Source organism: Microcaecilia unicolor, chromosome 4 (assembly GCF_901765095.1).
Source record: "Microcaecilia unicolor chromosome 4, aMicUni1.1, whole genome shotgun sequence".
NCBI classification, from domain to species: Eukaryota; Metazoa; Chordata; class Amphibia; order Gymnophiona; family Siphonopidae; genus Microcaecilia; species Microcaecilia unicolor.
The window spans coordinates 188,630,965-188,654,256 of NC_044034.1; the positions used below are offsets into that span (position 1 = coordinate 188,630,965).

The window sequence follows — 23,292 nt, forward strand, 5'->3', positions numbered from 1 at the left end:
ACACCTCTTCGACCGAGCGGGAACGCTCCTCCCGGCACTGCCGCTTCCTGGGCATCGAGTCGTTCCTCGATGTACCGGAGCTGGCAGTCCTGTGCGCCATGGGCGACTGATGACGGTGCTTCTTGGCTTTCTTGCGATGCCCGTCATCGGCGCTCCGCGGAAGAGACGAGGAGGAGGTGGGAACCCCCCCCCGGCCTCGATGTATCAGATCCGACAGGGTTCGGTCCCGATGGCCCTGAGCAGCGGGAGTGGACGGGGTAGACTGCCCGCGCGGCCGCTCACCACCGCCGTCACCGGCAGGCTGGCAGGCCAAAGGTACCTGTGCTCCTGGGGTCGATGCCAGAGTCGGCGCCAATGTCGTCGACATCGGTACCGGTACCGAAGACCCGACCGTCGACACCGATGCCGTAGAGGTCGACGTCGAAGGGCCGGCGCAAGTTCCAAAAAGACGGTCCCGCAGAACTTGCCTCTCCACCTGTGTCCACTTTCTTAAGCCAAGACACAAGGTGCACGTCTTGGAATTATGCTCCGGGCCGAGGCACTGGAGACACCAAGCGTGAGTATTGGTCTGTGAGATCTGCCGGCCGCACAGACCATACTTTTTGAATCCGCTCGGGACCTTCGAGGACATCAACAGAAAAATCGCGTCGGCGAAGTCAAAATCGTCGATGGTGGCGGTGAAAAGCACACCCGAAAAAGAAGAAACGACCGTGCGGCCACAACGACGCGCCCTCGCGGCTAAAAACGAGGAAAACTCTTTTTCGCTGTTTTCTTTTTTTTAAAAGAAAATAACACGCGAACGCGTACTCGAATAGAGAAAAAACCGTGGCTAGGCCGCAATCTGGTTTCCGGGGCTGACTAAGAGAGAGACGGGAACACGTCTCTCTCCAGCGCGGAATGGAAAAAAACTGAGCGGGAACAGTCGCGCACAGGCGGGAAGACGGCCGCGCATGCGCGGTGGGCGTGCCCTGCTTGCGGGACCGCCCGCAAAGATTTTCTTCCGGTTGGTGGGGGCTGCCGTGGACGTCAACCCCAGTCGTGAGAACAAGCAGCCTGCTTGTCCTCGGAGAAAAGTGAATACACACCTGAGACTAATACAGAATTTAAATCCATCATGTGAACATTCTCAGTCCCAGAAGGTATTAAAAGTACCCTCTACAATGGAAGAAAATAAGGCACAGCATTTAAAATTATTGCTTCACTCACCAGACCTTTAATGTGCATCACCATGATGAAGAGAGTTCCATTTCTATATGAAATGGACAATTTCACTTCTCCTCCAACCTTGCCTGATGTTGGACTCAAGGGGGCTACTTCTAAGAAAAAGACAATGCATTCCTTTAATTCTAGAACCTTTAGGTGCATAAATACAGCAGACATATAATTTTTTTCCTTAAGTTGGGTCTTAGAGCACAAATAGGCCTCTTGATTTTCTCTTTTTGGCAGCAATATGAACCCAAGGCCATTAGAGAGGGGAAGCCAATTTGGTTCTGGTCCTTGGTGCTGTGCATAGTGTGAGAGATTGCGGTGTTGGGTCCTCTGGGAAACAGTGATCATAATATGATCAAGTCTGAGCTACTATCTGGGATGAATCCGCAAAGGGATCTAATGTAGCTGTATTTAATTTTTAAAAAGGTGATTATAATAAAATGAGGAAAATGTTTAAAAAGGAGTTAAAAGGATCAACTGCTAAGGTTAAGACACCAAATAAGGCATGGATGTTATTCAAAAATATCATCTTGGAAGCCCAGACCAGATGAATTCCATGTATTTGCAAAGGTGGAAAGAAGAGAACATGACAACCAGCATGGTTAAAAGGTGAAGTAAAAGAGGCTATTACAACCAAAAGATTGTCCTTCAAAGAATGGAAAAAGGACGAAAATAAGAAGTAACATAAGCACTAGCAAGTCATATGCAAAGCATTAATAAAGAAGTCTAAAAGAGAATATGAAGAGAAACTTGCCGCAGAGGCTAAAACACAGTAACAACTTTTTCAGGTACATCAGAAGAAGAAAGCATCCACGGGAAATTGGAACGATAAGTGAGGTGATTAAATTTGCATATGATAAATGACTAAAACTGAACTTCTCATTTTTCCCCCTAAACCCACCTCCCCTCTTCCCCCATTCTCTATCTCTGTTAATAGCTCTCACATCCTCCCTGTCTCCTCGGCTCGTAATCTTGATGTCATCTTTGATTCCTCTCTCTCCTTCTCTGCACATATTCAACAGATCGCCAAAACTTGTCGTTTCGTTATCTACAACATTAGCAAAATTCGCCCCTTCCTTTCTGAATACACTGCCAAAACCCTTATCCACACCCTTGTCACCTCTCGCTTGGATTATTGCAATTTACTTCTTACTGGTCTTCCGCGCAGTCATCTCTCTCCTCTCCAGTCTGTCCAAAATTCTGCAGCACGGCTTATTTTCCGCCAAAATCGTTATACCCTGTGATAACCACAGTGTCTGCCCTTACATGAGGAGGCCGCCAGAGGGCGCTCTCCCATTGAAAACCTAAAATGTCCTGTTCTGGCCACTAGAGGGAGCCAAAGAGTATAGTCCATGGTAGTGACCAGAAGGAACGGCTAGGGGGTGCTCGTGGCATAGGACCTATACTTCCCTGGGGAGGCCACCAGGGGGACTCTCTGAGTGGAAGCTGGAAAGGTGGAGAGAGTTCTGGGTGCGGACCTTTCTGGAAGCAGGGGGAGAGGCCTAAAGAGAGGTGGGATGGATTATTGGGCACCCTATAAAAAGCACCCTCTAAGCCAAGGGAGGGAGAGAAGATGGGGGGACCTGCAACACCCAGAGCTGGAGAATTACAAGCCGGGAACCGAGGAAAGAGGCTTGCTGAAGTGGAGCTCAAGAGAGAGGTCAGGAGAAGGTTCCCTCCAAACCCAGAGAGGTACTTACCTGGTGAGGGGCCAGGCACTGGGTGCTAGTATGGTGAACAATTGCTACTGATATGGCAACTGTGAAATGTCTAAAAAGAACAAACAGCCGTGGGGTGGAGGATAGGACCGTAAGGTTAAGGTGAATAAAGTGTGTCCTATCCAGGGGAGGTGGCTGTTATACCCTGAGACCAGATGTCCCCCAGTAAATGGTCTCAGGGGGGTGAATCGCAGTCAGAAGAAGAGTTGGAAAGCCAGGTTCCCAAAAGACTGTAACCTAGCTAATAAACTGAATTTACATGCAACCAGCTAATTTGCATATTTTTGCAAGCAGAGGAAGCTGTGCTATTTTCCAGAGAAGGGTGACCTGGGGGCCCCACCAGAAGAACTGGTAAGGTGGGTCAGTTACCCGGAGATACAGCGGGAAGGCCGGGCCAGAACTGCAGGTTAAGGAAGAGGTCACCCTGAGGGAAAGGGGAGGACCAAACCTAGAGGCCTGAGTCAATGCAGTCACAGAGAAGTCTGGTTTCAAGGTGGTTCCCTGAGGCAAAAGGCTGGTGAGGCCGGGCCGGAGCCACTAGAGGGCCACTGCACACCAGAGTACCCCTGTGGGAGTTACAAAGGGCACTATCCCAGATGGAACCTTGTTGTTGAATAACCCCCTGAAGACAAGGACATCAGAGAATCCCTGCTACCCTTGGCAGTTGAATAACAGTGTCTGGAAGTTGAAACCAAGGGAAGAGCAGAGGGTTGGTGGGACCCCAGGCAATAATTTTATCCCCAGGGAAATGTGCAGAAAGGCCTACTGACTACAGGCGGGTTCTGGGGGGGGACTAGAGAACTCAAAGTGAAGCGGAGTGGGAAAGGAAGGCATCAGTCTCCAGAGGAGGTCTCTTGTGTGGGTGAAGACAGACAGCACGGAGAGGTGCAGGTCGGGAGCAGACAGCACGGAGAGGTGCAGCTCAGGAGCCGACAGCACGGAGAGGTGCTGGCTGGCAAGTCAGCAGAGTGCTACGAGGTCTCCTGTGTGTCCTTTTTACAACCCACACTAGCCCACTACTCAAGTCACTTCACTGGCTCCCTGTCCACTTCCGTATACAGTTCAAACTTTTCTTACTGACCTTTAAATGCATCCATTCTGCAGCCCCTCATTACCTCTCCACTCTCATCTCTCCCTACATTCCTCCCCGTGACCTCCGCTCGCTGGACAAATCTCTGTCGTCCCCCTTCTCCTCTACTGCTAACTCCAGGCTTCATTCCTTTTCTCTCGTGGCACCTTATGCCTGGAATAAACTTCCTGAGCCTGTACGTCTAGCTCCATCTCTACCTGTTTTCAAATCTATGCTGAAAACCCACCTTTTCACTGCTGCTTTTGGCTCCTAGCCCCTACTCATTTGCCTCCCCCTTGTTCCTTCTCACCCAGTACACTTCCCTCGCCCTTATTGTCTTGTCTGTCTGTATTTTTAGATTGTAAGCTCTATTGAGCAGGGACTGTCTCTCTGTGTCAGGTGTTCAGCGCTGCGTGCGTTCTGGTAGCGCTATACAAATGCTAATAATAATATGATACAAAACTATTCAAGGTTGTTAAAACACGTGCAGACTGTGAAATATTGTAGGAAGACCTTAGAAAATTGGAAGACTGGGCGTAAAAATGGCAGTTGAAATTTAATTTGGACAAATGCAAGGTGATGAACAAGAATAAACCGATCACAGTTACTTGATGCTAGTGTCCACCTTGGGGGACAGCGCTCAAGAAAAAGATCTGGGTGTCGTCGTAGATAATACACTGAAATCTTCTGCTCAGTGTGTGCCGGCGGCCAAAAAAGCAAACAGGATGCTAGGAATTATTAGGAAAGGGATGGTGACTAAGACTGAAAATACTATAATGCTTCTGTATTGCTCCATGGTGGGACCACACCTTGAGTATTGCATTCAGTTCTGGTCACCGTATCTCAAAAAAGATATAACCGAATTAGAAAAGGTTCAAAGAAGAGCAACCAAAATGATAAAGGGGATGAAACTCCTCTTGTATGAGGAAAGACTAAAGAGGTTAGGGCTCTTCAGCTTAGAAAAGAGACAGATGAGGGGAGATATGACTGAGGTCTACAAAATCCTGAGTGGTGTAGAATGAGTAGAAGTAAATTGATTTTTTACTCATTCCAAAAGGACAAAGACTAGGGGACACTCAAGTAAGTTACATGGAAATACTTTTAAAACAAATAGGAGGAAATATTTTTTCACTCAAAAAATAGTTAAGCTCTAGAACTCCTGCCGGAGGATGTGGTAACAACTGTTAGCCTATCTGGGTTTAAAAAAGGGTTGGACAAGTTCCTGCAGGAAAGGTCCATAGTCTGCTATTGAGGCAGACATGGGGAAGTAACTGCTTGCCCTGGGATTTGTAGCATGGAATGTTGCCACATTTGGGTTTCTGCCAGGTAATTGTTACCTGGCTTGGAAACTGTTGGATGTATGAACAGAAGAAACAAATCCTCGCAGTATAAGAAACATACAGTACAACAGCGAAGATGACTCAAAAATAAGTAGACAATGCTCCAGATGGTCTAAAGGTTTATTGTAAAACAAATGAGACTCGACACAGTTGTGTTTCGGCCGACAAGGCCTGGATTGTACTGAATTGTCCACTTGAAATAGTGTCTGTAGCAAATTTGAAGAAGCAACAAAGTGCACTGCGTGCCAAAAAGTCACTAGCTCACACGAACTTCTAAACTGGAGATTAGTCTACTTATTTTTGAGTCATTTCCGCTGTTGCACTGTATATTGGCCACTGTTGGAAACAGGATACTAGGCTAGATGGACCATTGGTCTGACCCACTATGGCTACTCTTATGTTCTTATGTAACTTGTATCCTGACAGCTGGGAGTGTGCAAGTCAAAATTAACCAAAAACATTGTAGAATGAACCAATTCATAGGTGAAAGTGCCTTTTGGCAGCCGGCTAAAAATTATACTGTCCATGTTATATCTTATCTGCCTGCCTGTTTCTGAAAAATTCAAAGTTAGTTCCAAAAACTTCCCCACCTATTTTTTCCCCCACTCCAGTGAAATTCAGTATACCTGCCAAAACCTTTCCTGTGTGACAAACTGTGCTGAGCTATGCATAAAAATCCAGCCCCCTTTATTATCTTTACCTGCAGGCTTGGCAATGGCGTCAACTCCATCATTTCTGTCATCACGGAACAATGGATGGAAAAAAGTATAAACGAGATCGCACTGCATTTAAATAGAAAAGACAAAGTGTTAATCTGAAATAGAGTGTTCTTCAAAGAGTTCTGATCTGGAATAAACTTATTTGATATAGCACCTCAGCCACTTCTGGTGAACTGTCCATCAAACTCTGGATATAACTGTTCAGCTCAACTTTTCTTTTGGCTGCTACATCTTTTACATGTGTTCTTCCAAGTACCATCCTGTTTGGAAAACTAAAACAAAACCAAAATGCAAAATGAAATGTGCATATACATTTGGTTAGAAACTGAAACAAATCAAACTTAAAACCCTGATGTGTGTATGTGAACAAAATTTTTAAGAAATGAAAATCAGATTATAAGTGAACAAGCCCCTTTAGTACCTCATTGGGTTGAGAAACATCTTGGGATTGGAGATATAAAATGGAAACACTGAAATACTAAGATATTGGAGATATAAAATGAAAGATACTGTAGATGGCTATGTGGAGAGTGATGAGGATAAAGCGAATATGCTAAACAATTACTTCTCTTCAGTGTTCAGAGAAGAAAATCCTGGGAAGGACCGCGGTCGGCTGGCGAGTGAATATCTGGGAATGGAGTGAATATTGCGCCATTCATGGAGGAAAGTGTTTATAAACCGCTTCAGAATCTGAAGGTGAACAAAGCTATGGGGCCGGATTGGATACATCCCAGGATACTGAGGGAGGTCCAAGATTTACTTAACAGATCTTTAGAGACGGGAGAGGTTATGGAGGATTGGAGACGAGCGGATGTGGTCCCTCTTTACAAAGACGGAGAAAAGGACGAAGTGGGAAACTACAAGCCGGTAAGTCTCACGTCGGTGGTAGGACAAATAATGGAGTTGCTGCTGAAAGAAAGGATAGTTAACTTTCTACAAGCCAATGGGTTACAGGATCCGAGGCAACATGGCTTCACCAAATGAAAACCCAGCCAAATGAATCTTATTGACTTCTTTGACTGGGTGACCAAAGAACTGGATGAAGGACATGCGCTAGATGTAATCTACTTGGATTTCAGCAAAGCCTTTGATACTGTCCCTCACAGAAGACTTGTGAATAAGCTGAGAGGGCTGAACTTAGGACCTAAAGTGGTGACCTGGATAGGAGACTGGTTGAAAAGCAACAAAGGATGGTGGTAAACGGAATCCACTCAGAGGAAAGGAAGGTGAGTAGCGGAGCGTCTCAGGGGTCGGTACTGGGGCCAATTCTGTTTAATATATTTGTGAGAGATATTGCACAAAGGTTAGAAGGAAAGATTTGCCCTTTTGCGGATGATCAAAGATAGCCAATACAGTGGATACCCTGAAAGGAGTAGAAACCATGAGAAGGGAGAAGAATGGTCAAGGGTCTGGCAAGAAGTGCAGAGTGATGCACTTGGGGTGCAGAAACCCAAAAGAGATATACAGGATAGGTGGGAAGAGACTGGTAAGCTCAACTCAGGAGAGGGACCTTGGGGTGATCGTGTCTGAGGATCTGAAAGTGAAGAAACAATGTGACAAGGCGGTGGCCATGGCCAGAAGTATGCTAGGCTGCATAGAGAGGGGTATAACTAGCAGAAGAAAGGAGGTGTTGATGCCCCTCTACAAGTTGTTAGTGAGACCCCACTTGGAGAATTGTGTTCAGTTTTGGAGACCATATCTTGCTAAATATGTAAAAAGACTTGAAGCAGTGCAAAGAAGAGCTACAAAAATAGTATGGGATGTGTTGCAAGACATACGAAGAGAGACTTACTGACCTGAATATGTATACCTTGGAGGAAAGGAGAAAGAGGGGTTTAGAAGGAATAGATCCACAGAACTTAGTGGAGATTGGGTGGCAACACTGGTAATTGGGAAGGAAAGCCAATGCTGGACAGACTTCTACGGTCTGTGCCCTGAAAAAGTGAATGACAAATCAAGGACAAGTATACATATAAAGTATCACATACAATGGGTTTATCTTGTTGGGCAGACTGAATGGACCGTACCTGTACGGTCCTCTTTCAGTTTAATAGACAAGACTTGTCTTTACCTTCCGTCATCTACTATGTTACTATGAAGAGTGTTAGAACAGATATTTGAAGGGTGGGAGGGAGGTTCATATGAAAAAAATGTTGAATTATAGAGAACACTGGATATATTTCTATTGAATTTGGTGGTCCCAGGTGGGCTTAATGCTGAAACTGAGTAGCTATCTTTGATCTAACCGGGGTTCTGCGATTGGTGGGAGCATGAACAGCTGACCAGTTAAATAGAGTTAGTAGAAACGCCAGCACCAGAGCAGTGTATGTGGGTGGGATGGATCTAGTTAATGGTATGTACATTTTAAATAGAGGGAGTTAGGCTTTCAAGGCAAGTGAATATACATATTAATCTGATATGTTTTTGTTATTAGGGATTTTTCCTTGATAAAGCTTAATGTGAAACATGATTCATGTCGCTAAGCTCAGAGATAAGTCGGAATATTTATTAAGTTATCGTAGTAGTTGAAGTGATAAGTGAAATAAAAGATATTTAGGAATTATTATTGCCACATTGAGCCTGCAAAGAGGCGGGGAAATGTGGGATACAAATGAGGCAAATAAATAAATAAATAAATAATTAAGGACCAATGAGGAGGTTGGTGGTTAAGTCTTAAACATGTGAAATTGTATCACTGAGCTCCACCACTGAGATCCTGTTAATAATTTAGTTAACAACTTTGGTCTAATGACCCAGTCCGTTTTATTGACATATATATATGTATGACACACTATTAGTGAAATTTGGGAGATAATACAGTATACTGAACCCGTTAGTGAAGTATTGTGTCACAAGAGTTTGTGGTGAACACTTGTCTTTGGGATGGTTTGAGATATCAAAACCACACATCTGCCATTTGCCATGGATATTCCTCTCCTGTTAATTGTAGCAATATAGGAAATTACTAAGTATGAAGGTGGTTGAATGTGTAGATGTTTGCTGCCATTCTGTATCCTAAAATCTTGTATGTTTACTATAATTTCTATTTCTTACATTTCCATCACTGAAGTGATTGACAAGACACTTTCTTCATTTTTATCTGAAATGCCAAGACATTTACAGAAGGGTCAGGTGGAATCTGAAAGTTTCAGTGCATTATTCTTGAATACTTTTACTGGTCCGGGGCTCATGTGATGCATCGAGAAAGTCGTCTGTGTTTAGCGGTGGCTCCGGGACTCTCACTTCTTAAAAATGCTATTTTAGGTGCTTTGAAGAACAGTTTGCCTGTATTCTGCCGTCCACCCACTAGCCTACTATATGGACAAATACCTAGACAGTCTTCTGAAAAGGCTCACAAATCAGTGAAAGAAAGAGAAAAATAAACTTGGGAATGGAGAAGCTAAGAATGCGGACACCCCCGTACCGCACTAATAGTGTTTACAGACACTCAACTTTCCCAACTCACTGGCTTTGTCGCACTACAAAGGACATCGAGCACGTACATTTTCTACTTTCTCACACTCTCTCAGTTTAATAGATACATGGCGCACTTTACATCCAGGTGAGCATGATGACACTCATCGTTCCCGGGTGCATGGGACTCAAGCAAGACTAGACTACATTTTAGTGGATCATACACTATTTGCATCGATCTTATCAGCAGTGATTGGCCCTCAGATCTCCGATCATGTGCCAGTATGGGTCAACGTGGAAATACCCGCTGATGGGAGGGGCGGTGCGGGCTGGCGTTATCCTTCCTATTTACATACTGACACTCATTTTCAGAAATATTATCATGATAAATGGACTATGCTACTAATAATGAACAACATATTGATCAGCCAACTTTATTCTGATCTGCTTCAAAAGAAGTGCTAAGGGGAGATATATTTTATTTATTTATTACGATTTATTTACCGCCTTTTTGAAGGAATTCCCTCAAGGCAGTGTACAGTAAGAATAGATCAAACATGAGCAGTAGGCAATTACATACAAGCTCGCAAGAAGCGTTTAGCCGCAAGAATACTACATTTAGAATCCAAGGTACTAAAAGCTAAATGGGCTCATATTAATCAGCCTAATCGAGTTACACTAGAATGTTTGCAGGTTACTCAGGCAGCATTAAACACCATGATACACGAAAAAGAATCCCACTCATTATATCGCAAATACAAATTACATTGTTTTGGTAACCGCCCTGGTCGAATGCTCGCTCGATTAAAACTTGGGGAGGATCACGGGCGGTGGCCTCATTACAAGACACCCAAGGTGCACTCACCAACAACTGGGAAAGTATAGCTCAGATATTTACCAATCATTTCTCTTCACTTTACACAGCAGATGTACCACCTGACGCTCAGAGTCTTACAAATTATCTGATGCAGGCTTGCCTAAACTGAACATGCAAGAGTTAGAACTACTAAATGCCCCGCTTCAATTGTCAGAACTGCAAGCGGTGGTTAAAGCTTTAAAGCTGTATTCTGCCTCCGGCCTGGATAGATTTGTGGGGGAGTATTACAAAACATTACCCCCAAAGGCAATGGGAGCGCTACTGGAATATTATGAAGAAGTGATAGAGAGGGGTTACTTTCCTCTCCATGCTAACACTGCTCTGATAATGCTACTACCAGCAGATCTTACACAACTATATAAGCTAAACATTCAATGGCTGTTACAAGAGACACAACAAAGATTACAATCCTGGAGGGCCTTTCCTATATCCTTGTTGGGCTGGATAGCATTATATAATAAGTTTATTGTTCCTAAATGGTTGTATGTATTTCAACTTTTACCACTTTTTGAAAAATTGTCTGATGAGAGAAAATTGAACAAACTATTGCAATGTTTCCTTTGGAAAGGTGGGAGAGCTCGACTCCCTATTTCTACATTGCACATTCCAGTGGAATATGGAGGTCTGGGACTGATAATCATGCGCCACATAACAATAGCAAGTGGTATGAGACATATCAACGATTGGTTTCGTTCTACACAGGATTATTCTAATACATCAATTATCTCCTAAAGCTCATTTCAGCAGCCTTCTGCATACGGCGGGGGGCGCAGTTCAGAAGATGAAGATCTCCTCCATAACGACCACTGCCAAAGTGGTCTGGAGATGGATTTGCCGCTTACATCATTTTTCTTCTAAGGTGACACCTTTTCTGCCTATACAATTCAGCTTTTACTCCAGGCCAAATTTATCCCACTTTTCGTAAGTGGCACAACCGAGGAATTATATATTAGTTAAAGGTAGTGACCTCAGAGGGACAAATTAAATCATTCTGCGACCTTCAGAAGGAATTTGATATTCCAGACAAAGATGTTTTTTCTATGCTCAATTGAAGCTTTACTTGAAATCTTTACCTTGGGAGGCCCTGCCAGAGGATGTGCAGGAGGAACTCTCTACCGCATTTTCTTTGGAGGCACAGCAAAAAGTGCCTCTTTCCTTTCATCACCGACATATAAGAGAGACTATATCTGAACTGGATTATACTTGATTGCTTGCGTTGTGGCATGGGGACCTCCAAGTTTCATTGACTATATCCAGGGCCGTGCCAAGGGTCTCTGGTGCCCCCCTGCAGACTATCAGTTGGCGCCCCCCCCCCCCCAGAAATTTCCTTGCCTTTGTTCCTTTCTTCCCAGCTGGTTCACTCCCAGTTCCCCCAACCTGCAGGGCCAAATCATCAAATGCACTTTCTTTATCCCCATAAGTAGGCCCGCCCAGGGCCATTACAGTAATCAAAACAAGAAGGCGATGTCTTACCAATGTCAGCAAAAAACAAAATTAATTGCAGATCCGGATCCAAACCAAGCAGCGGCTCTCCTTTGTCCTCTCCGCTCTCCTCTCAGCGCTCTCGAAATAACTCGACGGCGGTTGGAGACTCGGACTGCGCCTGCCTGGCAATGTGCTCCTGCTCCGCATCCACGACGAGCGAGGCTTCAATCCAAGGCGCGCGCGTGGAAGAGCTGGGGGCGGTGCCAAACAGCCGAGCGCTGTGCACGGGACGGGAAGGCAGCAGAGCAGCGCATGCGCATAGGCGCCGACGTGCCAACGTGACTTATTTTTTAATTTTTAATACTACACTCGGCTGGCGGTGGCCTTGATTGGCAGGCGCCCCCCTGCCATGCTTACCCCGCTTACCGGGTTGGCACAGCCCTGACTATATCTCAACTTAAAGCGCATATACTGGCTATCTGTCGGCTTTCACCTTCTGCAATATATTGGGAGCTCCAATACAAATTTGCTCTTTGTTTATACATCTCCCCCCCGTACAGCCTTTCACATGGGATTCTCTCCTTGGGGATCTTGTCCAAAATGCGGAGCTGATGGAGCAAAATTGGGCCATATGTTTTGGTCATGTCCCAGCATCGCATACTTTTGGAAAGGAATATTATCTCAGGTCTCCAGAATGTGGCATTTGGGATGCCATTATGACCCTGCCCTAATGTTTGGTCATCCAAAACTGGGGCCTCCGGCTCTGCCTTGGTTTACATCATTTGTGACAAAAGCTACAATAATATCGAAGCAAGTCATCTTGGCTGTTATTTTTATTTATTTTATTTGTTACATTTGTATCCCACATTATCCCACCTTTTTGCAGGCTCAATGTGGCTTACACAGTACTGTAAACGGCGTTAGTCGGTTCCGGTATGAACAAATACAAGGTGATATTGTGGTAGAATGAGGTACATGTATGGTAAATACATTGGGGGAACAACACAGGCACTGCTGTCTAGCTGAAACCAACCGGCGCCTATTTTATAAAAGTCTGCTTCCCATGATGTCAAAACCTCGCTACGCCTCTGCAGCAAATATGGCAGAAGTAGAATTCAAATACTATATACAAAGTCTCTATCTTCCTTTCAACCTTTTCTTCTTTTAAGAATATTGTTATGTCCTCTTCTTAGCTTTACTTAATAACATCCTAGCCTATAGTATACGTAGTTCAAACAAGTTAATCACAGTCTTTGTTGCAGTGCTGGGAGGCTCAAGGGGCTCTGAAGTAGCTGTTTATATGTTTTTGGTGCAGTTTGGATGTAAGATGACCCCAGGAAATCTGTTACTGTAAGTTATTCTTGATTCCTCAGCCTCTGGAGCTGATCCAGGATGTAGTCTAGATGATGGGGAGAGGGGGGCCTGGGAATCCTGCCGGAGATTGGTTGCCGGTCCAGTATCATGCGAAATTTAAAGGTCTTATGCTTCACACACAAAGCTTGCTTAGAAGCTCACCATCTTCCCTGGCATAACTGACAATCCCCTATACCTCTTCATACTTGATATTCCCTTGACTCTCATTGCTTAGTTCTCCTGAATATCAAACAGGTCCATTTTCAATCCACCCACCACAAACGACATCACCAACTACCGTCCAGTAGCATCTATCCCATTAGTAGTCAAACTAATGGAAGGACTGGTAACCAAACAACTTAATGTCTACATAAACAAATTCACTATACTACATGAGTCACAATCAGGATTTTGCCCCCTACACAGCACCGAAACAGAACTACTTACTCTCCTAACTAAATTCAAGCAGGAAATAGCAAGAGGCAAAAGCATCCTCCTCCTCCAATTTGATATGTCCAGCGCGTTCGACATGGTCAACCATAACATACTGCTAAGACTCCTAGATTTCTTCGGAATCGGTGGAAACACTCTCAATTGAATCAAGGGTTTTCTAACCACCAGAACATATCAAGTGAAATCAAGCACAAACATATCGTCACCCTGGAAACCAGACTGTGGAGTACTGCAAGGATCACCACTGTCACCGATCCTTTTCAACCTCATGATGACCCCACTAGCCAAGGCCTTATCCACCCAAGATCATATATGGGGATGCTCCTGCCTACATGAACAATCTGGTCGACCTCCCACCCAGGAATGCTGTGCAGTCATCCCGCACCTACCTCAATCTCCACTTCCCTACCTGCAGGAACTTACGATACAAGCTGCTCTTTGCCTCTTCATTTTACTACCAATGCCCCCGTTATTGGAATGCTCTCCCGTCAGCGTTAAAAGCGACCACTGATCACAGCGTATTCAAGAAATCCCTGAAGACCTACCTGTGTGATCGTTCATTCTCCTCAGCAGCTTAATCCTTCATCTCCGTCTTCCAATCCCCTTCAGTTTCCCCTCCCTCCCCTTCTCTACCTTTTTTTCCCCCTTCCCTTCAGCTTTGTACTACTGTTATTATGATGTACCTTCTCCTGTATTGTACGCCACATAGAGCCCACCTTGGTGGGAATATGTGGGATATAAATGTTCACAATCAATAAATAAAAAAGGCCCTCAATTCAGCATTGGCGCTCACGTATGATCTTCTTAATGAGAATGAAGCGTTTGGGAATCCTGGACTTTGCCTCTGCTGCAGGTGAAAGATTTCAGCAATGTTGGGGCCCATTTTGGAACACCTTGATGCCCACGGCCCGGAGTCGTCTGTTAAATATGTAGTGTGCTGTTTGCTCATTAGTTAATGACTTGTGGATTTCATTGTACCCTGCTGATCATAAGAAGGGAGGGAGGATGGGATGGGGTGATAAATGATTTCAATGTTTTGTATTACACTGTTGTGACAATGTTTACTTCTGTTCAATAAAAATGATTGAACCATAATTTTACTGGTCCAGTGATTGTCAGAGGATCACATGACTTGTTAATTGGTTGGTTGAAAATGAGGCTGCTGCAACAAGCAATCAGCTTTTTTATTTTTTGGACAATTTGAAAATGGTGAGCAGAAAAGATCATCCTAAATGAAACACTAAGCTATGTCATTAGGGAAAAGGTTGGTGCCATCTTTACTCACGGGCACCTGGCTAGTCTGAATGGAATATTACAGGGTTTTTTTATTTTTTTTAAAATATTTTAGGACATATAAACATGGAGATTTGTGAAAGGGTTTAATATTTATTGAGGGTCTTGGTCTCTTGTGAGTTTATTTCAGAGATGCTTTGAATAAAAAGATATAATTAAAGTATGATGTGTTCAGCTTCTGGAAGTTGGAATATACAGTGAAGATGCCAACAGGTTTTGTTTTCTGAGAGATATGAAACTTTCCAAGTTAAAATGTTATCATAGTGATGACTGAGGTAACCTTTTGCAAGATCTCAAGGGGCATCGCTATCTATACCCTCATCAAAAGAAGTAGCACAATGTGATACCCACCAGCGAGTCTTTCGCAGGAGTTGTCCCAACATGCCAACTCGAGACTACCTCTTCTTCGGGAAGCAGGTGAAAGCCTGGCTCTCACATGGTGAGTGACTATCCACTCACTCAGCACCTGGACTAGCTTGCTGCACACCCTCTTAATTTAAAGGCAAATTATATGTATAGTGGAATAAGATATGAAGAATTGGTCTAGTTTAGCCACACATCTTTCTATTCCAATTGACTCTGTACTACTCATTTTGTCCCCTCTATATATCTTAACTGCACTTGACCCCTTGGCTACATAGTAAGATATTTCATTGTATTTTAAAAACAGCACTGGCATCACATCTGTTATTTGAATTTTCTAACGTATGCCTATTAAAAGATGTTTCAATGGTATTGTACTGACATGATTATATTTACATTTATTCTAAGCTTACTATACCACCGTTTTTGTGAAACAAGGCAGTGTACAACCAAAACTAAAAAATATTACAATTTTAAAAAAAGGATAGGAACTTTATAATCCAGGATAGGAAAACTGCAAATACCCAAGAAAACTCAAGCCATTTGTACTGTATATGGAGGAGTAGCCTAGTGGTTAGTGCAGCGGACTGTAATCCTGGGGAATTCAAGCTCCTTGCGAATCTGGGCAAGTGACTTAACCCTCCATTGCCCCAGGTACAAATAAGTACCTCTATATACACTATGTAAACCGCTTTGAATGTAGTTGTAAAAACCACAGAAAGATGGTATATATCAAGTCCCATTTCCTTTCCCTTCTGACATTTTTCATATTTCTGTTATATGATTTTTCTATAGTGCTGTTAAATATGTATATTTCTGATACTGAATCATGTTAGTCCCATTTCTAGGTTTCAATCTGCCATGTATTTATGATTATTTTGGTCATTTTACTATTGTTATGGTGCTAACAAAATTGTATGTTTTATTTTAAATTGCACCTGCTGTACACAGTCTTGGGAGAACCTTTTTCATAAAGGTTGTTAGAAAATCCCAATAAATAAAGTTTTTTTGGAGTATATTTAAGATATGAGCCGACAGTGATTATATTTATATAGAGGTTATGGAACATTATGCTAAATTGTTTTCTAATACAGAAAGGAAACACACATGCACTAAGGAAATCATTCCATAAATGGAAGGAAAAACACATCACGGAGAGTTGAACATTGAATACTTCCCTCTCCCCCTTACCTCAACAGAAAGAATACAATGGAGAAATTAGATCTTACCTGCTAATTTGCTTTCCTTTACTACTTCCGAACTGGCTCAGAACGCCTTCCAGCAGGTGGAGACTGAAACCCAATAAGAGCTCTGGCTAACTGAAACTAGACACAGTATTATTTTAAAGCAGAAGAAAAAGAAAGAAAGCATTTTGTGCCACCTGGGAACTTGAGAAGCCACCCAGGACATACTGCCAACGAACATACGTCTCTTGCATAACGTGCCTGAACAAAGAATGTTTTCTTTTTTTTAACAAAACAACCGCAAATTCACAAAGCAGCTCCATGGGAAAAAAATGAAGCGACCACAAAAAAAAACAAACATCATCACTACAACTACTTAGCGGGAGGGATCTGGGCCGGTCCGGACGGACTAAAGGAAAGCAAATCAGCAGGTAAGATCTAATTTCTCCTTCCTTAGTGTCCCTAAGGACCGGCTTAGAATGCAACTGATGGGAAGTAGCAAAGAAGTATCTTCATGGGAGGGACCCTAGCAATCCCGTGAGAACGTGCGTCCCAAAAACTGCCTCCTGATGACACTGAACATCCAACCTGTAATGCTTTGAAAACAAATGCAAGGAGGACCACGTAGCTGCCTTGCAAATTTCCAAAGGAGGCACCAGGAAACACTCCGCCCATGATGCAGCGTGACCTCTGGTTCAATGCGCCTTAACTCTTTCTGGAACAGGCTTCCCAGAAAGCAGGTAAGCGGAAGCAATCATCTCCTTAAGCCACCTGGAAATGGTAGGCTTAGACACTGCCAAATCTTTCCGGGATCCCCAAGCGACACGAATAGACGATCTGTACGCTTAATGCTCTCAATCGCTTTCACATACTGCATAACTTAATACATTTCTTGATTAGCTTTCGAAGGTTGCCCTTCTTTGTCAGATCGGAAATAAACAAATGTTGGTAGATGACAGTATATGTAAGTGAAACATCAAAGCATTCCAGTGACAGTCTAACAAGATGGGGGTGGAAAGGTGAGAGACAGGAAGAGAGACAGGGAGATATGCATGGTACAGTGTTCTGGTTTTGTAAAGTGCTGACCACAGGCGTGACATCTTCATTGGTACTGGCATTTTTCATATGGTGTCTATGGGACAGAGACAGACACCCTGAAACCCTGACTGCATCCTTCAAACAGAAAGGCTACAACCCCAAAATAATCTCCAAGAATATTGCCTCCTCCCTCAAAACACCCAGGGAAAATCTGCTACAGTACAAAGAAAAAAAAAAGCCACAGACAGAATCCCCCTTATAGTGACATACAACCCAGAGATGGAAAAATTAAGAAAAATCATAAAAGATCTGTAGCCTCTACTCCAGGAGGATGAATTACTGAAAGAGATATTCCCATCTCCACCAGTGCTTGCTTTCCGACAGCCACACAACTTAAAACACAAGCTAATTAGAAGTAAGCTCCCAACACAGACGCAAAAAGAAAAGAATGGCACACATCCTTGCAATATATCCAGCTGCAAACTATGCCAAAACATTTCGGAGGACCCCACGGTCATTCACAAAGGAAAAATATTCAACATTAAGGAATCTTTCACATGCTCACCTTCCAATGTGGTATATATCATTCAGTGTAAAAAATGCAAAGAAGGCTGCTACATTGGAGAAACCAGCCAGATGCTAAAGAAGAGATTTAATTTACATAGACACCATATGAAAAATGCCAGTACCAATAAAGATGTCACGCCTGTGGGGCAGCACTTTACAAAACCAGAACACTGTACCAGTGAGTTCATGGTAAGAATCTTAAAAGGGAACTTTAAAACAATACAGGAACGTAAGACCTTTGAAGTCTGATTGATTAAATATTTTGACAAGCACCAGACAGGACTTAACAAATATCTGGGTTTTCTAGCCCATTATAAACCATAAAATTGTACTGCTTTGAAAATTGTACTGCTCTGTCACCCTCCTGTCTCCATGCATATCTCCCTGTCCCTCTTCCTGTCTCTCACCTACCCACCCCCATCCTGTTAGACTGTCACTGGAATGCTTTGATGTTTCACTTATATATACTGTCATCTACCAACATTTGCTTATTTCTGATCTGAACGAAGGGCAACCTTCGAAAGCTAATCAAGAAATGTATTAAGTTATGTCCAATAAAAAAGATATCATCTTATTTTCTTTTCCATGTTTTATTTCTATTGATTACCTTTAAAAGTGGACTAACACGGCTACCACACCTCTCTACATAGTGCTTAAGAACTCTTCTAACATCCAAACACCGTAAATGTTCACTAGAGGAAGAACCTAAAACAGGCAAAATCACCAACTGACAAATGAAATTGTGACAAAACCTTAGGGAGAAAAGAAGGGACCAGACATAAAATGACCCTTTCCTTAGAGAATTCCATCTTAAGTAGAGGAGTGTGGTAGCCGTGTTAGTCCACTCTTAAGGTTATCAATAGAAATCAAACAAAATAAAACATGGACAAGAAAATAAGATGATACCTTTTTTATTGGAAATAACTTAATACATTTCTTGATTAGCTTTCGAAGGTTGCCCTTCTTCCTCAGATCGGAAATAAGCAAATGTGCTAGCTGACAGTGTATATAAGTGAAAACATTCAAGCATTACTATGACAGTCTGACAGGGTGGGAGGATGGGTGTGGGTACGAGGTATGCATGGGGACAACAAAGCATATCATTGATATTCTAACAGGATGGGTGTGGATAGGTGAGGGGAGGGTGATCAACAGAGACATACAGCTTTATGGTTTATAATGGGCTAGGAACCCCAGATCCTTGTTAAGTCCTTTCTGTTGGGTGTTAAAATATTCAATCATTCTGACTTCAAAGGTCTTACATTCTTGTATGGTTTTACAGTTACCTTTCAGGATTCTCACTGTGAAGTCACTGGTACAGTGTCCTGGTCCTGTAAAATGTTGACCAACAGGCGTGGGAACCCTACTGGCACCAGTATTGTTCATGTGATGTCTATGTAAATTGAATCTTGTCTTAAGCATCTGGCCTGTTTCTCCAATATAGCATCCTTCGTTACATTTTTTACACTGAATGATATATACCACATTGGAAGATGAGCAAGTGAAAGATCCCTTTATGTTGAATATCTTTCCTTTGTGGATGACTTTGGGGTCCTGTGAAATATTTTGGCATAGTTTGCAACTGGATAAATTACAGGGAAGTGTGCCCTTCTGTTCCTTTTCAGTCTGTGATGGAAGTTTACTTCTGATTAGCTTGTGTTTTAAGTTGGGTGGCTGTCGGAAGGCCAGTACTGGTGGGGATGGGAATATCTCTTTCAGTAATTCATCCTCCTGGAGTATAGGTTGTAGATCTCTTATGATTTTCATCAGTTTTTCCAGCTCTGGATTGTATGTCACTACAAGGGAGATTCTGTCTGTGGATTTTTTCTCCTTATACTGTAGCAGATTCTCCCTGGGTGTTTTGAGGGAGGAGGCAATATTCTTGGAGATTATTTTGGGGTTGTAGCCTTTCTGTTTGAAGGATGCAGTCAGGCTTTTAAGGTGTCTGTCTCTGTCCCCTGGGTCAGAGCAGATACGGTGGTATCTTGTGGCTTGGCTGTAAATGATGGATCATTTTGTATGTGAAGGATGGAAACTTAGAGAATTCCAAAAATGGAGAACGACAAGAAAAAGCCTGAAGCTCCGAAACTCTTCTAAACTAGGCAAAGGCTACGAAAAATATTATTTTAAGCATTAAATCCTTTAGAGAGCAGGAAGCCAAGGGCTCAAAAGGTGCCCTAGTAAGAACTGACAGGACCAAGTTCGAATCCCAAACTGGAAAGATAAACCTAGAAAGAGGACAAAGAAGACTCGCTCCCCAAAGGAACTGAGAAATATCTGAATGACTAGACAAAGCCTTACCCTGAATGCACCCTCAAAAACACCAAAGTGCTGCTATTTGGACTTTTAGAGAAGCTAGCGCTAAGCCTTTATCAAAACCCTGCTGCAAGAAATCCAAGACCTCTGGCACAGAAGCACGAAATGGAGAAATGTGACGGTCCAAACATCACACCTCGAACACCTGCCAAGTTCTGATATAACTAAGGTCCTCTCAAGGTCTATCACTAACTACACCCTCTCCAAAAGACATTACACGATGTGATACCCATAAGCAGGCCTTCTCCGCAGTAGTCCGCACACTCTGGAATGCACTGCCTGAAAGGCTCTGCTTAACACAAGACTATCTCTACTTCAGGAAGCAGGTTGGCTCTTCAACCAGGCCTCTAAAGGAAGAAGTAACTAACTTGTTAGTCTCACTCAAACACACAAGGAGTGACATGGGCTGCACATACTGCAGCAGGACATGTTTATCCATTCCTAACCTAGCTGAGATAATATTTAACCATCTCTCTGACCTCATGTGCAACTTTCTTTAAATTAGTCACCTTACTTTCTAACTCTTCTTAATCTCTTACCTATCTATATGTTCTGTCTTTGTTTTACCCTTCACTATCAATTAAAATGTTCTATTACGTATTGTGTTGACATTGTAAGTAGTATACTAGCCATACTTTGTATTATGTGAATATTTTTACTGCTGTAATTGCCTACTGCTCATGTTTGATCTATTGTTACTGAACACCATCTTGAATGAATTCCTTCAAAAAGGTGGTAAATAAATCCTAATAAATAAATAAATAAATAAATAAATAAATAAATAAATAAATAAGAGAAGTAGAAGGACGACACGATTGAAGTGATCACATTGGCGGAGAAACCTCTTTTCGTCAGCTGAGCCCACTGAAGGGCCAAGCCGAAAGACAAAATCGAGCCGAGTCTGGATGAACCAGTGGACCCTGTACTAAGAGCTTGCGAGACTCTGGCAACCTAAGCGGAGGGCCGGCGAGAAGTTGAATGAGATCTGCATACCACAGCCTGCGGCCTATTCTGGAGCTATCAAGATTACCAGGTCTCTGTGTGCTTCAATTCTATGAATTAGACGATCCAGAAGAGGCCATGGAGGAAAGGCATACAGAAGTCCCGATGGACAAAACTGAAGAACAGCATCCACCCCACTCGCCTTGGGGTCTCTTCTTTGACTGAAATATGGAGGCACTTTTGCGTCTAGATTTGAGGCTAAGAGATTCATGATGGGCAGTCCCTAGCAATCCATGACTGTTTGAAATGCCTCACCCCAAGAGCCCATTCTCTTAGGGTCTAGAGTATGACGGCTGAGAAAGTCCGCCTGAACATTCACCGTCCCTGCTACATGCAACGCCGAAATGGCGACCAGATGATTCTCCGCCCAACTCATGAGCTGCGCTGCTTCCTGTTCCAAGAGACACTCCTTGTTTCCCCTTGACAATTGACATATGCCACTGCCGTGGCATTGTCCGACATGATGCGCACCGATTTGCCTATGAGCAGACGGCGAAATGCTTCTAATGCCAACTGAATCGCCCTGGTTTCCAAGAGGTTGATTGAGCAGGAGGCCTTCTGGTGAGACCGCATACTGACAGAGAGTGAGCTCCCCAACCTCTGAGACTGGCATCTGTTGTGACTACTGTCCACTGTGGCGGGTCCAGATGCATTCCTTGGACAGGTTGGGTATCCATAGCCACCAACTTAGGCTGCTGCGCTCCCGGGTTCTCAAAGGCAATTTCACTAATAGGGAATTTCTCTGCGGCGACCATCTGGACAGAAGAGCCTTTTGTAGAGGCATCATGTGCGCCCTGGCCCATGGCACCAGCTCTATCATTGCTGCCAAAAAGCTCAACACTTGAAGATAATCTCTCGCTTAGGGAACTGACCTTCGGAGGAATGCCTAATCTGGGCCTGCAACTTGCATATGCTGAACTGAGGAAGAAATACTCAGCCCTGAACCATGTTGAAGGAAACCCCTAGGTAGTCGAGGGACTGAGATGGAACTAGGTGGCTCTTGAGAAAGTGGACCACCAAACCTAGGGATTGCAGAAACTGAACCACTCGATCTGTGACCTGTAGGCTCTCTTGATATGAATTTGCTCTGATCAGCCAATCGTCCAGGTAGGGATGAACTAAAATGCCTTCCTTCCAGAGCGCCGCAGTCATCACAACCATCACCTTTGTGAACGTACGAGGAGCTGTAGCGAGTCTGGAAGGAAGAGCCCAAAACTGGTAATGCCTACCCAAAACCGCAAATCAAAGAAAACACTGATGCATGGGCCAAATAGGGATATGCAAGTAAGCTTATGTCAAGTCCAGCAAAGTCAAAAACTCTCCGGACCTGACCGCCACTATGACTGACCGAAGAGTCTCCATACGAAAAGAAGAAACCTTGAGGGCCCAATTGACTGCCTTGAGGTCCAGAATCGAACAGAAAGATCCCTCCTTCGAGACGACAAAATAAATGGAATAAAGACCCTGTCTGATCTCTGCGGAGGGAACTGGACAAATAGCCTGTAAATGAAGAAGTCTTTCTAGCATATCCCAAATCGCGCCCACCTTGAGCTGGAAGCAACACAGAGACTCCAAAAAAGCATCTGGAAGATGATGCAAATTCTAAGGAGTACCTGTCTCGAATAACCTCTAGTACCCACTGATCGGAGGTAATCTGGGCCCACCTTCCACAGAACTATGTTAACTGAGCTCCCACAGGAATTAGAGGCTGGACCCGGAAACCTTCATTGGGCAGGGCGGGAGGGGGATTGTAAAGAAGGTCCTGAGTCCCTGCCCCCTCTTCAAGCCCCCCGAAAGGACTGAGTCCTCTGAAAAACAAGACCTCTGAGCCGGAGCCACTCTCCCTGGCCTACACCGGTTAAAATCTCGCACTCGCCCCCTAGAAGGGAGCGGAGAACGGCCAGACGCTCTGGGTCTGTCTTCAGGGAGCCGATGCACTTTAGTCTTTCCTA

At 43.7% G+C, this 23,292-nt stretch overlaps 1 protein-coding gene across 1 annotated transcript in view; it reads right to left on the reverse strand.

The window, feature by feature from the left end:
- PIK3C2A (phosphatidylinositol-4-phosphate 3-kinase catalytic subunit type 2 alpha) overlaps window positions 1-23,292 on the reverse strand; it is a 564,057-nt gene that overhangs the window by 14,058 nt on the left and 526,707 nt on the right. Inside the window, 3 exon segments of the mRNA XM_030201063.1 lie at window positions 1,207-1,316; window positions 6,037-6,118; window positions 6,210-6,327. Of these exon segments, the coding sequence (XP_030056923.1) occupies window positions 1,207-1,316; window positions 6,037-6,118; window positions 6,210-6,327 (310 nt within the window).